The following is a 16,380-nucleotide window of genomic DNA, read 5'->3' as shown; positions in this document are numbered from 1 at the left end:
TAAAGGAAATGATTACTTCAGGTTTATTGCCGCCAACAATAGCAGGTCACCCATATCTATTGGAAATGTAACACTAATCATCATTCTAAATATAATGTAAATTTAAATACAAATGTTTTTTGCAATTGCAGTTTTTTATCTCGTAAATATATATCAAAGTTGTTATAACTAATGTCTATTGTCTGTTAATTTTAGCCTCTCTGTACATGCATCAAATAAAGCTATACACTTACTGAAAATGTACATGTTGACAAAAACTGGAATAAGCCTACCATGTGTAGCCCAAAAGTATCAGGAAATCAGCAAATCAAATGACAGTGATATATGGGAAATGACATAAAAATAACAAATGAAAAAATATTAAACAGCCTTAACACAAACAGGTTATGCCAATGCCTTATCTGTTAAAACCTAATTCTAGTTAATAACTAATTTTGTAATCATTTCATTTTTTTTTAGATTGCTGGATTGAGTTTAAATCCTATCTCTTTTATTTTGTGAACTTTGCAGCATTTAGCAGACACTCTCAGCCAGAATGATTTAACAAAGTACTTTGGAGCCTTTATCAAATTACATACTCAAGCTAGTTTGTTAGATCGGGGATTAGGAATACCATCAAAGACATTTTTGGGAAAATTAGACATTTCATATTAGTGACATTTATTTACAAAAACCTGTAAATTTAGGGAAGTGGAATTAATAATTGAAAGTAATGCTAGCATATAAACAGAGGACAAGCTGGCCTGTCCGCACATGGATGTATGTAGTAAACATATGCTTTAGGGAATAGAAAATTAAGCGCTTTCTAACTAATATTAATATTATACATCATTACTTTTTTATTGCATACTGTATATAACTAAGTCAAAATAACTTTCACTTCTTTTTCAGCTTTCACACTCATTGTTCATTTCATGTCAAAATAATTTCTACTACTACAATAGAGTGTATGCACTATTTTTTTTATGCAAAATAGAAACCTGTTTCCTCTGAATGCCTTTTCTTTTCTCCCTTATATGTTGGGAAGTGTTTGGCCTGTTTGTAAAATGTCTATCGCATTCCCTGTGGAACCAAATATGAGGCAATGAATCCAGGATCTTATCTAGCTTGTATTACTTTGGCAGCTATGCTTGTTATTGTGTTAAGCCCCAGTTACTGCTGTGTACATTAATGGAACTTGGTGCAGTTGTTAGGGTTGGCACACACATTTAGAATCAGTGAGATATTTATAGGTACAGCTAGATACTCTGTAGAGTAATTCCTAAAATTTATTGCACAAATGCTGGCTGACAATTTTGTTAGCAAAACCCTCTTTCTGTGTATAAGCAGTCAATTATACACAAGGACACGCGTATGTGAACAGAGTAAGCAGGTTATTAAGACATTATTGTGTTTGTTATTGTCACTGCTACTCCAGTGCAGTAAAAAAAATGGTGGTGAGAATAGTTGTGCTTAAAACACGGCATATACATGACATTTCAAATAAAATTCAATAGCTTATTTTTTGCATTAATTCCTTTACTTTCTTTAAGTTCAAACAATAGCACCACCAAGCTTCCACTGCTTCTGTACCACTGTACTGTACCATATTACTGTACATTTACAGCAGTGGGCCATAGTGGGTGTTATGTACCGCAGGTTTATATGAAGTTTTAATTTTTTCTATTAAATTCAAATTTGTTATGAAATGGCTTATTTATGATGTAAAGTTTAAAAATATATTTAGAACTAACAAGACAAAGTCACAGGATTTTGGGTGGTTAGGGTCACTAGTTACTCAGGAGTGCCATGTTTAGAGAAAGAGAAAGCAAAAGAGAGAGAGCAGGAGAAATACGTACCGTAATTAGCTATGTTTCCACTCAAGAATAAGATTAATGTATATTTTTTTTGCAGAACGCAAGCAGGATTTCCAACAACCTAGGTATGACAGCATAACTAAAATGCAGAACCAGAAGAAACCGCAGATAGGATGGTGCCGAAGCGACTCATGAAAGAGCAAAAACAGAAGCGTTTGGATATCTAACAAATATCCAAATAACAAAATTTGGACTGATACTCTAAGGGGGGTGAAAGTTTCTTAAAGAGAATCATTACTGGTGACGAGACATGGACTCATCACTACAAGCCTAAGAGTAAACGCCAGAGTATGGAATGGAAACATCGTCAATTGCTGACAAAGAAATAGTTTAAAAGTCAATCATCAGCTGGAAAATTAATGCTCACACTTTTTTGGGTTTCTCAAGGTATTGGAATATTATCAGGAAATAAATAAAAAGCTTGTTGAGAGACAATATGTATCAAAAAAAAAACAAGAAGATTATGTAAAGAAATTATGCATTCATTCTCTAAATATGGTTTACAATAAATCATATATATGAAAGAGTGATTTTTTTTTTTTCTAAACTGCACTACGCCAGTACGCCAGCAGGCCCCCAACTGTAAAACCTAATTTAATTGTTCTTTAGTATGTATTATATGCTTCACGGTGTAGTAGTTTGGTCCCACTGACTACCCTGTGTTTAAAGTGGGGGTAGAGCCCTGAAACATGTTCCATTTAAAATGTAGCGAGTGATTGAACTGTAAGCCATATTTTCTGTTTCTCCCCTATACCCTACTGACCCAACTTCTTTTGTACTGTATACTGTATACTATATACTGTGTTCATTCTTCTGTTTATGCTTGCACAATGTGCATTACTATGACCTTAACTTTACAGTTTCTGATAAATCACTTCCTACAATCTCACTTCCAATCAGAAGAGTGTAAGGTTAAGAACAGCACTGACATATCACCACCATAATCACTCCTGCTAAAGCTGAGATATGCAGAAAAAATAGTTTGACTGTACTTTATTGCATTTGTAATAAAGATGTTCTTCTTGCTTCTGTTCCACCTTTTTGTTATATTATTTAATAGATTAATTTTACCTTGTTTTAAATATGTTTAATTCATTTTACAATCATAAAACTTAGCAAAAGTAATTGGTCTCCCCAGGGCATATTCTGATCACTATATGCTCTATTGCAAATAACAACAACAATAATAAAAATAATAATAAGAAGAAGCAAAATAGTTGCAAGCAACAATGGTCGGGCCCAAGCCCCTGCACCATCGCCACCCGGGCACACCAGACAGATTGGTGACAGTGGGCATATATGTGTGTGTGTATATATATATATATATATAGAGAGAGAGAGAGAGAGTATATTTACAATTGTGAACATGAAGCCATATTAAAAGAAAATGGGGAAATACCCTTATCTAGTGGACGGAGTTTTGTACTGCAGGAGTCAGGTTAAAACCATGGATAAATGTAAAAATTTCTTGTGAGCAACCAATTGTTCTTTTAAGTTACATTTTTTTGAAGCATTCCAGGACTTTGCATTCTAAAGATACAAGAACAAATTTTTTTCTTCTATTATGTCCTTAACTTAAATCCTCGCCATTGTGAAACCATTCAACACAGTTTCACATCAGTCAATTTACACAGACGTTATTAGCCACTTCCTATTCCCTTTTATTCACCATAGGTTAAGGGCTTACCAAGGCTGAACCTTTTAAGATATTAAAAATCCATTCATACTTTAAAATCCTCAATGTCTAAGAAATTTTATATGCCCATGTTTGGTTAAACATAATATAAATCATCTAAGAGGAGTATATCAAATTTCAACGGGTGGGTTTTTCAAACAATGCAAAATAACTCACTTCCTGTTTAGCAAATCCCACAACAACGGGTAGAAACTTTGTTCAGATCAATGAGGTCTAAATGTTTACCGGGTCTCATGCATATACTGTATGTGCAAGTGGATAAGAGCTATGCAGATAAATTTCTAACAACGTTCCAGGAGATGCTGTGAAGGCTCTGTGCCACACCCAGGGCCCAGCCACTCTGGCCTGCTTGCTCTCTCTATGTGAAATAGTTTGTAAAACTAGTCCATTTCACTTGTAAGATATGAGAACATTTATTTTCTTTTATTGTGTTCTTATTTAAATCCAAAGCATAGCAAAACCATTCAAGTTATTACAAATTCCTTTACAGTTTCAAATCAGCCATTTTGCTGACATTATGCTGACTGATTTTGAACCAAATCAGGTGAAAGTAAAGGACAAAATATTAGAGATTTCTATGTGATCAGCTTTTTTCTCTGAAAAAATCCCAAGGTTTTAGCTACATTACTCAATTTACACAGTAGTTATTAGCCACTTCATGCTTCTTTTTATTCACCAGAAGTTTGTTATTGCCACGACTGAACTGTTTGAGATATCAAAAATCCCTTCGCAATTTTGCATCGTCAATGGTTGGTGGCGATTATTAATTCCCTTGGAGGAGTATTTCAATTCACACTGGGTGCGTTTTGCAAACACCTCAAAATAACTAACATCCTGTGGATTAGACCCAATGACATGCAGTGCGAAGGTTGTTCAGCTCAATGAGATCTAAATGGATATCTTTATGAAAATACGTGCAAGTGTGTATGAGATACGCATAAAAAAATTCCAGAGGGAGCTGTGACGGACGTGTGCCACTTCCAGGGCCGAGCCACACTCACCTCCTAATTGCCACAGACTGCAACCTGTGTGCTGATTTTCATGTGTATGTTAAGACCCCTGAAAGGGACTGGATGTTTGAAAAAAAAATTATACTTAAAATTTATAATTAAAAAATAATCCTTAGAAGAACAAGAGGGCCCAGGGCATAGTTGGCCCTCAGTCACTTGGGACCTGATAACAACTACTGCTACTACTGGTACAGGTCATGTACACAAGGGGGCAATAGCGCTGCTGTAAAACAGCGGTCGCGTTTTGATGATGTCACTTAATGCTGACGCTGTTCTTCCACTTAAGTATCTATCGTTAGCTACAGTGAGGTCATATAGTCATATATTCCAACGTTTAATCAAAATGAGTACCATGTTTGCAGACACGATACTTATCGTCTTTATATCTGTTTGCACTGCGTTGTTGGCTGAAGGCAAGTATGCGTTACTATGATTTAAGGTTGTCAGGAGTTATAAAATAAAACGTGGCTAGCAGCTCCTAGCAGCAGACTTGATTAATCGACCGGTTTCGCCATGTCCAGCTAGTTATCGTTGGTGTATTAACGACTTCCTTGCTTTTCCTTCTTTTTTTTGACTAGGTATAACATGGGTATTAGTATACCGCACCGACAAATACAAGAGGCTCAAGGCTGAAGTAGAAAAGCAGAGCAAAAAGCGTAAGTATGAACTGAGATGGTTGTCTAACTACAGTTAACGTGCAGTGATTCTTTCCTTAACCGATCGTTTGGGTTTATTCTTTTTTTTATCTGATTAAGTGGAAAAGAAAAAAGAGACAATTACAGAGTCTGCTGGGCGTCAGCAGAAGAAAAAGATAGGTGAGTGAAAAGTTTGATATTTTTTAATCATTTATTTATTTGTATGACATACAGCATTTATCAGAAAACACATAAGATGTGCTGAGCAGATGAGGGCTAAATGTCTTGCTCAAAAATCCAATGATGTTGGTATTGGGATCTGAACTGACAACATTTTGATCAGTAATCCAGAACAACACTAAATGCTGAGCTTTCACTATGTAGTTTATATCGCATTTTTATGACATACCATATGTCAAATTGCATAAACTGTCAACTGTGCAGAATATGAAAATAAGTTGCTTTTTTATATTTTGTCAAACAGAGAGGCAGGAGGAAAAACTGAAAAACAACAATCGTGACCTCTCAATGGTAAATTATTCTTATTAGATAGAGCTTTTATTTTGTCATGTGGTCAGAAAAGTACTTTTTTATTGTAACCCTCTGCCTTAAACTGCAATCAATTTCAATCACAGGTTCGAATGAAATCGATGTTTGCCATTGGTTTCTGCTTTACAGCATTAATGGGCATGTTTAATTCCATGTAAGTGAGTTAAACTGTTACCTAAAAATTGTATACTTTTTATATAATATTGAGTTACATAAAAATATGTTGAATTGTTTATCAAATTTGCCTGCTTCGTTTTTCATCTTAGCTTTGATGGGAGAGTTGTAGCAAAGCTGCCCTTTGTTCCCTTGTCCTACATCCAAGGCCTTTCTCACCGCAATCTCCTGGGTGAAGATTACACCGACTGCTCTTTCATTTTCCTCTATATCCTATGCACCATGTCTATTAGACAGGTAATGATCAAACCTTGAACACTGGTTCACAGTGAAGTCAAACAATGAAAAATATGTTGATTACAATTTATAAAATACTTTCAACAGTATTTTGTTTTGTAACCACATATTTATTTTAACAGTTAATATTACTGTATTTTTATAGTAGTTTTTTTTTTGTCTCAGCTGTACTAAAATACTTTTTCTGTCTCTCATTTAGAACATCCAGAAGATGCTGGGTTTGGCTCCATCACGTGCTGCCACCAAACAAGCTGGAGGGTTTTTGGGACCCCCTCCACAAGCTGCCAAGTTTTCATAAAATCAGTAGACAATATACGAGATCCCTTCTTTGTTGCAAAAATGCTTTGGGCGGAACTGATGTAACCAAACTCCCTCTTAAAAAAAAAAAAAAAGAAAGAATATTTTAAGGCTGCAGTTACTACTGCGAGACCTCAGTGTATAAGCTTTTTCCATGTTTAGATTTGGCCGAATTATTAGATTTATACCGTAAACAATGAAAAAGGCTCAACCCTGGCAAATAACTTTTTCTTTACCCTAAATTATGTTGGATTATTAATCCTAGTTTCCTCATGCATAAATCAGTGCAGCTAAACATAGACTGGTAAATGGTCCTGTAAAGGAACAACATTTCTCAAAAGCAGGGAACTAGACCATTTGACCATGCTTTTAAGATGTATTTATTATTTATCTTATAAAGGTCTCCTTTAAATGAAATTTGAGACATATTCACCAGATATACGTATATTTCAAATAGGAACGATAATGGTGCTGTTTCCAAATTGAACAGTATTTGAAATCATTTTCTTTTTTCTAAAAGTTGCTATTTTAATGTAATGTACAGTTTTCTAAAATACTACAAATATAACTTCTCAAATGTAAAAAGCAGTCTTTTCTCTTTGAAAGGAAGCCACTAGCTCAGTGTTGGACCCCACAACTTATTAACTTTAACTTTACTTGCCTCCTAACAGTTCTTCCTGGCTTATTATAGACTAGAATCCTTTTCGTTTTGGAAACACTGTGCTAGTTGATGCTGTAGGGTTGTGTTATTACATCTACCAGCATGCTACACAAAATACCAGTCAAAAGGTTTGGACACTAATTCGGTGGTGTTCATTAGGTTTCATTTAAATTTTAATTCTTTGGTTGTGTACATATTACTGCACTACATAATGATCAGAACGCAAGTATGCTCTTTTATATTAGTTTCTACATTAGTCCCCTCACAAACTGCTTTAGGTTCATTTTCTATCTTTTTTTTTTTTTAAATAAAAGACTAATCACCATGTAGGAATTTATTTATGCATCATGTGAACGGAGTTGACTAAAAGACCAGAGATTAAATTATATATTCTATTGCTGTAAGTTTGCTTTTCGAGTTGTTTTATGCTGTGTACACTTGGTGAATAAAGTGATATAGGAAAATCTCACATGGATTACATTTTTGTCATTACAATTTTATTAATCAACTGTATTTAGGTCAATGCTTTTGGTTCAAGATCTAATAACAATTTTTTTTTTTATTGCTATACCTATTGATGTTTGAACATAGTCACATAATGTCTCATACCCAAGTCAATATGAGTAAGGTGTATGATGCAAAAATGATGTCTGCAGACATCTGATTAGGCGTTTCATCCCTGGTGGCGGAGAACCCTATTCTTCACTTTTTTTTTTGCTCTAACACGCCCACTACAGTTCAGGAAGGGCAGGTGTGTTGGAAACAGGTAATGTGCAGGAATCTGTGCTAGAAATTGTTACGCAGTTTGGACAAACTTGTACGGAAAAAAATAAAACAGTCAGGCGTATGCATTTAACCCACTTACGACGTGTGGATTGTTTGAAGGCAGGGGAAGATCATAAAACAGATTATAAAACTGCACTTACAGAAACTCGCTCGTATGGTCATGTGCCAAATCCACAAGTGCTGACGTACAAGAAAATAAGCTAGTGAAAGTGCCTGTTTTGCTCACAGCCCAGCCCGTTATGTAAGCCTGGCCCCATACACTAGACTTTGCAGATAGTCTATCTCCTTTATTAAGAAGTCTGACGGCCATTTCGTGTGTCAGAGCCATTCCTGCTGTTCCGCAGATTCGCTAAGAAACGAGGTCATACACTTTAAGGTAACTTTACATTTACTAATATGATGAAAAATATGAAAATTACACAACATTTAATGCGTAAGGAAAAGGACGCTCGATGCAAGCGAACTAGCTTAACACTTTACTGTGAGACTGTACATTATTTAACGTCACAGATGGATTTTTTACTATTTGAATTGTTTGTGAATGTGCTTTGGGGACTGACAGCACACTCATTCTTTGTGACTTTGCAAAAAAAAAAAAACTGCAGCGTAGATGAAGAGTGCGTGTTAGGGGTCGTTTGTGTACTCTGCAACTAGTTAGCATACTGGTTAGCCTGGTATAATGATAATAATAATAATAAAAAAGGAAAATCTTTGCTTTTTTTCATGTTTGCATGACATTTTAATAAGGGAAACGACTGGAAGTGTTGTTCATACCAAGTGTAGGAAATCGTTTCTGCTTAGCTTTTCCATTCAATAGACAGGCAGTTTGCACCATAGCAGGACTTTTAATCTTCAAGTTATTTACCCTGTTTATTAACACCCATGTTGTCTGTCAAAAAAGGATAAGGTACAGATAATTACTTATATACTGCAGTTTCTGTGAAGTGGGGTAAAACATTACACTGTAGTTATACTGTAGGCCTACATGCAGGACCGCACACTGTGTAAAGAGTAAAACAATATGGAAATTAAGCCAAAGGGAATATAGGGAACCCATTTATACATAGACATCGTCATGGACGAGAGCGTACGAGGCAGCACAACAATTTGCTGCATTTATTGTTAAATTTTCTTAGACCGCACAAATAATCGACATTTTAATAATCAATATTTTTTTCAGCAGTTTTGCAATGGCTCAAACACCACTTCTTTCACTGCCCGAGTTTCACAATGTCTCTACTGGGACTCTGGTTGTGAAAGAGGCTCTAAACTTCTGGGGTGGAGCTCGAGTTCACGGCAAGGACAAAAAGAACTCTGAGCCTGTGTACGAACCAGCAACTGGTAAGTGTTTGGCTTCATTCCATATCTATCAAGGGATCATTAATTTATGGCAGTTTTGCATAATGCAACTCTGTTTTGTGCAACTTACTTAACACTCATTACCTAAAGTTGCTCAGCAGGTTATGGGCCATATGTACTGTAAATGTCATGGCAGCAAAGCAATATCCATAAATAATAGAACACTTTGGCGAATTTGTGAGTTTAACATGCCTTTTTCCGTCTCCAGGCCGTGTGCTGTGCGACATGATTCCTTGCGGGGAGGAAGAGGTAGATCAGGCCATAAAAAGTGCACACTCTGCCTACCTAAAATGGAGTAAACTTGCCGGTATGGAGAGAGCTCGCATCATGCTTGAGGCTGCACGTATTATAAGGGTAAATAAACTTATTGTAAAGTGATTCATAACAAAAAAAATATTAAATCCCAACGGTCATCAAAATCCCACGTGGATGTATATTTAAATTACTGGATAATGTTTAATCTAGTTACATATGTATGTATATTCATAAGAAATTAAAAAATATATTGGAAATGCAAGGCCAATTCTTTTAAAAAATTTTTACACTGAAGACATTTGGGTTCATTTGTCAAGTGATCAAAAATATTGAAATGCTCAACTGACAGGTTTTTCGGGTAGGTCAGGTGTGCATTGATAAACCTTGTCTTGATTGAGGTTTAAACGTCTCTATTTGATCTGAGTCTGGGGTTACCTGGGGAATGACATTACTGACAACCTGCACATGTCAAGGTGAGAAAGGTATCTCAATCCACCATTCAAAAGGGACTTCAAGGACAATAAGTCCCATAAATAAAATAAAACCATAAGATATAAACCACATATAAGCAGTCAGACTTAGAAGGTGAGATTTAAATTTGGAAATACTTGCAAATACAGAGATGAACCACAAATAATAGTTTTACTGACCAAAATTTTGGGTGGTTATCCAATAAAACCGGTGTGTTTTAAACACCTCTAGGTGAAAATTTCAGAAAATGAATTCTGGTCTGTTGCCCTTTTTTTTTCTCTAACCCAAATGTCTTCAGTGTAAAACAAAAAGAAGCTAATTGGCCTTGCCATTTCAATAGTTTAAAAAAACAGACTACATGCAATCAAAACAAAATCTGCAAAGATGATTTAAACACTGTCTTCAATAACTTACTTGCACACATGCAAATTAAACTTGTTCTTTAGAGTCAAAGAAACAATGTTCAAACACTGCTATAGATAAAACAATAAATTATTGGTATTCTCCAGCCAAAACTAGGGACGGTTTATGATTACTGCTGCATGTTTAATAATGGTCAATTTAATATTCGCATTACTTTTAGTTGAACTTAAGCTTGTACCAACTCATTCAACAACAGCATATGGCTGACAGTTGCAGTTTTACAATGTTACAGTGCAATGTCGATATACTATACAAATTACATATATAATCTGCTTTAATGATAGATTTAGCATTCTGTATTGTGCGCTTATTCCATGTTGGTTTTAACAGGAGCGTAGAGATCAAATTGCCATACTGGAAGTGATGAATAATGGGAAAAGCATTACTGAAGCTAAGGTGGACATTGACATTGCCTGGCAGTGTATTGAGTACTATGCTGGAATTGCTCCGACACTAGCAGGTATTTTTACAGTTGTAAAATTTTAAACCAGTGATGCATGCATGAATAAAATGGAGGTCGTAATTGCATTATAAGTTTTTTAAAGTGTGTGTGTGTGTATATTTGTGTGTGTGTGTGTGGGCGCATGCCAGGCCAGCACATTCAGCTTCCAGGAGGCTCTTTTGCCTACACACGTAGAGAGCCACTGGGTGTTTGTGTGGGAATTGGAGCCTGGAACTATCCTTTCCAGATCGCGGCATGGAAGTCAGCCCCAGCACTAGCATGTGGTATGTAAACAATGTTAAGTGTTAGTTACTTATGATTCCTGCAGTGTATATTCATTACATAATTGTGAAAGGCTGTGTAAGACTCCTCTGTGCTTGCTTTTGCTGAGCACTGTTTAACTGGCACCAACTTTCTCTCTTTCACGTTTTTACTTGCATAGGTAATGCCATGGTGTTTAAGCCGTCTCCCATGACTCCAGTCACAGCAGTGATTTTGGCAGAGATCTATAAAGAAGCTGGTGTTCCAGATGGACTGTTTAATGTGGTACAGGGAGCAGCTGAAACTGGATCTCTGCTGTGCCACCACCCCATGGTAGCCAAAGTGTCCTTTACTGGTAGTGTGCCTACTGGCAAAAAGGTAACTAGAAGGGTTTGTTTATGGAACGGATTTTGATGTTCAGTTTTGGTCTACCTTTGCAGTAGTTTGTGGGTTAATCATATGTTAAAGTACTTGTTGATCATTAGTCATCAGGCTGTATAATTTAGTAAACTAAATTTTTTTAGATTAAATGAGTTCATTATTTAAGAGAGTAAATAAGAGATTAACTCTCTGATTTAAGAGATTTACTTGCATATATTTTAGAATGTTCTGTTCTGTTGCACTACATACCACAACCAATAATCAGTTTAAACACTGCTGAAGTGCACCGTTAACAAAACAGAATGACTTGCTTCATTCTTCCTTGGATAAAGACAGTCCTTAATGTTGTAAGGTATTTTCCTGCTTAGTTTATTTGAACTAAAGTGTGAACTATTGCAATACCATGAAAGAAGAGGTGTCTTTTTATTGCAGCATAGCAGTTATGCTAAAATGTTTAAATGGAAACACTCAAAAACTCCTGCTTGCTATATTGATGCAATTGATGTAGTCTCTATATATCACATTTCTCTAAAGGAATTGGAGAAATTTTGTTTAATTTTTGTAATTAAATGCATGATTGGTGCAATCATAACTCGCATCTTATTGTGGAAATGCATCTCTTTGCCTTTTTTGTGTTAGTAAAATGTGCAGTAATTTCTTAAAAGCACAACCCTTAATTATAAAAAAAAATTTAATAATAATTTGAGATTAATGATAAGGCATATACAAATACATGTAGTATTAACTTCCTTGCTTATAAGTTGAATAATTTTGGAAACATCTTTAGAAAAACATTATCAAATAAAAGATTTAAAGAGTTGAAGGTATAATAAAAATTCATTGGAACAACTAATTGAAATATTCCCTGATTAAACAAGGGCTAAAATATATAAATGATGTTTATAAGGAAACGGCATAAAGCACTATGGAATATTACATTGCATGCTGTATTCCTTTGTTTGTAAGGTCATGGAGATGTCAGCAAAAGGTGTGAAGCAGGTGACACTGGAGTTGGGTGGAAAGTCACCACTCATCATCTTTAAAGACTGTGAGCTAGAGAATGCTGTCAAAGGGGCTCTAATGGCAAACTTCCTTACCCAGGGAGAGGTAATGGCGAATTCATATAAGGGAGCATTATTGTCATCATTTATTCCAAATGTTTTTTTATTTTAAGTTGTTCCTGTTCATTAGCATGATGTTTTTATGTAGGACCTTAAATAAGTACAGATGTACTCCTTGTATCATAGCAGTGTTCTGCTTGCCACAGGTGTGTTGCAATGGGACACGAGTTTTTGTGCAGAGGGAGATTATCAAGCCTTTTCTAGAGGAGGTTGTAAAGAGAACCAAGGCCATCGCTGTTGGAGATCCTTTACTAGATGGGACACGGATGGGTGCGCTGATCAGCAAACCCCATATGGAGAAAGTCCTGGGCTTTATTAAACTAGCTAAAGAACAGGTACTACTGAACATCATCTTAATCGTATTTAGTAAAGATTATGAATTTCTGTGAAAAAGGACTAGAACATTCTAGAATCACTCAGGGTGGGATTTTGAATAACTGCTTGTAGGAAGATGTATTTCTTCATAAGCTGTTACAACTTGGAACATGTATCATTTTTTACAAAAACTACAAAATGCAAATATTTAGAGAGCTGACCTAAAGGTACCTACCAGGTTAGATAAAAATATACCCCCATATAACAACACTATCATTTTCATAATTTTGTTTGTGATTCACACAGCAAGTTGGTTTGAAATTAATTTAAAACTTTTCATGGCAGATCACAGTTCATACACAACTGACTTATGTCGATCAAATTGAATAAATGCTGCACTAATAGGTCTGATCAGTAATAAAATTAATCTAATAAGAACATGTGACAGTACATGCTTTTTACTGTAATGTAATTTATAATAGAAATGTATATTTAATGCCTCATGTTTTATTTTAGGGAGCCACAGTCCTTTGTGGTGGAGAGCCATTTGTTTCTACTGACCCCAAACTCAAAGGAGGGTACTTCTTGTCCCCTTGTGTACTGGGTAAGTACTGTTTTTATTTATATTTGTTTGGAGATGCACCGATCCATCAGCCTCAGATATTACAGATTTACAGATGGTGCACAAGCTTCTGAATGGCACAACAGACTCTTATGTCAACTCACATCAGCGGCATTAGCCAATTAGCCTTTATTTATGCCCCTATGGGTAAATGTGCATAATTCAGGAAGCCAATGATTCTACACAAAACATTTTTATTCTCACTCTTCATATTCTTATTCTGTTCTTAAAATATTTTAAATGTACTGGTATTTTACATGCTAGGGCAGGGATGTGGGAAGGCCAGATGACATGGCACGCCAAATAATCACAGACTGTGGAAGCTTCACAGTGAAATTGGATTCTGTGCTTCTCCACTGTGCCTTGAGACTCTGGGACCTTATTTTACAAATAAAAGGCTAAATTTACTTTCATCAGAAATTAGGTCTTTTGATCACTGAGCAACAGTCCTGTTCAGTAAAATGGTTCTGATATCTCTGGTTCAGGAGTGTCTTGAAAATAGAAATGCAATTCGCTTTAGCCCTTTTCCTGATGTCACCTGTGCGTGGTGCATTTTGATGCACTGACTCCCGTCTCAGTCCACTTCTTGTAAAGCTCTCCCTTTAAGGCTGCAGTCATCCATGATCTTTGTGCACCTTTTCCTGCCATACTTGTCCCTTCCAGTCAAGAAGTAAGATGTAATCATTGGAATTAAAACCAAAAGGGCTTGAATATATTTTATTGTACATGTAATGAATCTAGAATGAGTTTCACATTTTTAATTAAATTAAGATGAATAAACAACTCCTACGATATTTAAATCCCCAATTACAAATTCCCACTCTTGCTGTTTATCATTTCATTGAATTTTTCTGTTTAAAAAAAAAATAAATCTAAAGTAATTAAAAAAACTCTCATATGTGATACACAAGTTATTCATTTCTTTTACATTTTTCTGCATTCATAGATAACTGCAGGGACGACATGACCTGTGTGAAAGAGGAAATCTTTGGACCTGTGATGTCCGTTCTGGTGTTTGACACAGAGGAAGAGGTTTTGCAAAGAGCCAACAACACAACCTTTGGTCTGGCATCTGGAGTCTTCACCAGGTATGGTCCTGCATCAACGTCTCATTCGGTTATCAGCATGATCTTTGTAAGAAAACTTATACATTTCATCATTTTGTTTCACGTGTATGTAGGGATATTTCTCGGGCCCACAGAGTGGCTGAAAACCTTCAGGCAGGAACGTGCTTCATTAATAACTATAACATCAGTCCAGTTGAGGTCCCATTTGGAGGCTACAAGATGTCAGGTATAGCTGCTGGGAATTAATTATTCAGTACAATGTTTACACAGATGCTACTTAATCTGTGTGCTTTCATGTATGTGAATTACAGCCATTAGACTCAGCAAATAACTCTTGTTTTTTGGCTTCTCAGGTTTTGGCAGAGAGAATGGAACAGTGACCATTGAGTATTACTCCCAGCTGAAAACAGTTGTGGTGGAAATGGGAGATGTTGATGACCACTTTTAATTAAAGACCAACCTGTCTTATTGCAATGTGAAAATTTTGCCTTTCAACAGTAACTGTTCTGTTGTGTACAAAATGTGAACTCATAGCTGACAGATTAGTATTCTTCTATCTGATCAACCAGATTCAAATACCTCACAATGGTTTTCAACAAAAATCATATTACAACCAAAGTGCCTGCTAAATAATTAACTACCCTTCCTTGTTCTTTCATTTAACTTTTCATTTTATTAATCCTTAATTACTTTCATAATTTTTTTTAATGCATTTCTACACTACACTAGTTAGTTTAAGCACTATTTTTACATTTTGCATAGCCGTTATAGGAAACATCTAGACAGTAATGGATGAGAGAGCAGGCTGTTGTAATGGTAGGTCCACCAGTGAAGGCTATTTCTCGTGAAATGCCATCTTTTTTTCTTTTCTTTTTGTATCTTAAAAAAACACAGTTGTCTCATTTGGAAATAAATCTTGCCAACGTTACACTTTTTTGTGTGTTTGCATCACTCTCACATCAACCTTATGACTGCCGAACTTCAGTCATAAGGTTCTTGAATCTGAAGAAGACAACACTTAGAAAACATGTAAAACATTTAGAAGATGGCAATTTCTATCTGTCCATTAGGCAGAATAAAACAAACAGAGACATCTAAATATTTTATATACATTTAGGAAGAAAAAAAAAATTTTCAGTGTCCAGTCGTCCAGATATTGGTCATGAGATGCTTCATAGGGTTAACAGGTTTTTATACAATAGCTGTATGTTGGAATGTATTTGCAACACATCACAGTGATATTTACCAAGCCTTCATAACCACAATAAACACTTAACAAAAATAGTTAGTATAAACATGATTTTTAAAAACATGTGTCGGAAATGTTCTGATTAAACTACCTTGGCTTTAATGTAAGTTCCATAAAAACGAACAAAAATCAATAAGTGATAAAGTGCTTAAATAAAAGAGGCCAATTTTATGGTATTGTTAAATGTTGTTAAATCATTATTTATTTTTTGTTTTACTACACAAAATGAGTTAAAATACAGGATTTACCCACACAACTGTATTATTACTACGCTTTTTTTTACCCTTTAGAAATAAGTATTTGTGGAGCAGTACCATTCTATTAACCCATTAGATAAAATTTATCATGTGGCAAAACAGTTGCTTAGTGGTTAGAACTGTCGTCTTGCACCAATGGGTCCTGGGTTCAAATCCCCACGTTGGGTCTGTTGCGAGTAAACTGTACCATGTTCTCCCAGTGCTTGGTGGGTTTCCTCATGTCCAAAGACATGCAGATCAGGCTAATTGGTGTTTC

The 16,380-nt window shown here is 35.5% G+C and overlaps 2 protein-coding genes across 3 annotated transcripts; both read left to right on the top strand.

Moving 5' to 3' along the window:
- Window positions 1–4,835: 4,835 nt before the first annotated feature.
- tmco1 (transmembrane and coiled-coil domains 1) lies at window positions 4,836–7,584 on the top strand. Its single transcript, XM_053504163.1, has 7 exons — window positions 4,836–4,975; window positions 5,141–5,218; window positions 5,318–5,377; window positions 5,682–5,728; window positions 5,833–5,900; window positions 6,013–6,157; window positions 6,357–7,584. The coding sequence occupies exons 1-7, from the start codon at window positions 4,906–4,908 to the stop codon at window positions 6,453–6,455; spliced, it is 567 nt and encodes a 188-aa protein (XP_053360138.1). The 5' UTR covers window positions 4,836–4,905; the 3' UTR covers window positions 6,456–7,584.
- Window positions 7,585–8,125: 541 nt separating this feature from the next.
- aldh9a1a.1 (aldehyde dehydrogenase 9 family, member A1a, tandem duplicate 1) lies at window positions 8,126–15,546 on the top strand. Of its 2 annotated transcripts, none has more exons than XM_053503730.1 (12): window positions 8,126–8,277; window positions 9,085–9,242; window positions 9,469–9,614; window positions 10,740–10,869; window positions 11,001–11,135; window positions 11,294–11,490; window positions 12,460–12,600; window positions 12,761–12,949; window positions 13,446–13,533; window positions 14,498–14,639; window positions 14,732–14,844; window positions 14,972–15,546. In XM_053503730.1, exons 2-12 carry the CDS (start codon window positions 9,092–9,094, stop codon window positions 15,064–15,066), a joined length of 1,527 nt encoding a protein of 508 aa, XP_053359705.1. In that variant the 5' UTR covers window positions 8,126–8,277; window positions 9,085–9,091; the 3' UTR covers window positions 15,067–15,546. The 2 variants fall into 2 exon arrangements, with proteins under 2 accessions (XP_053359705.1, XP_053359706.1); XM_053503731.1 differs by having other exon boundaries at window positions 8,128–8,277; window positions 9,082–9,242.
- Window positions 15,547–16,380: the final 834 nt, after the last annotated feature.

The sequence above is a fragment of the Clarias gariepinus genome, chromosome 9, assembly GCF_024256425.1.
Source record: "Clarias gariepinus isolate MV-2021 ecotype Netherlands chromosome 9, CGAR_prim_01v2, whole genome shotgun sequence".
In the NCBI taxonomy this organism is placed as follows: domain Eukaryota; kingdom Metazoa; phylum Chordata; class Actinopteri; order Siluriformes; family Clariidae; genus Clarias; species Clarias gariepinus.
This window is presented reverse-complemented; position numbering and strand designations above follow the sequence as displayed.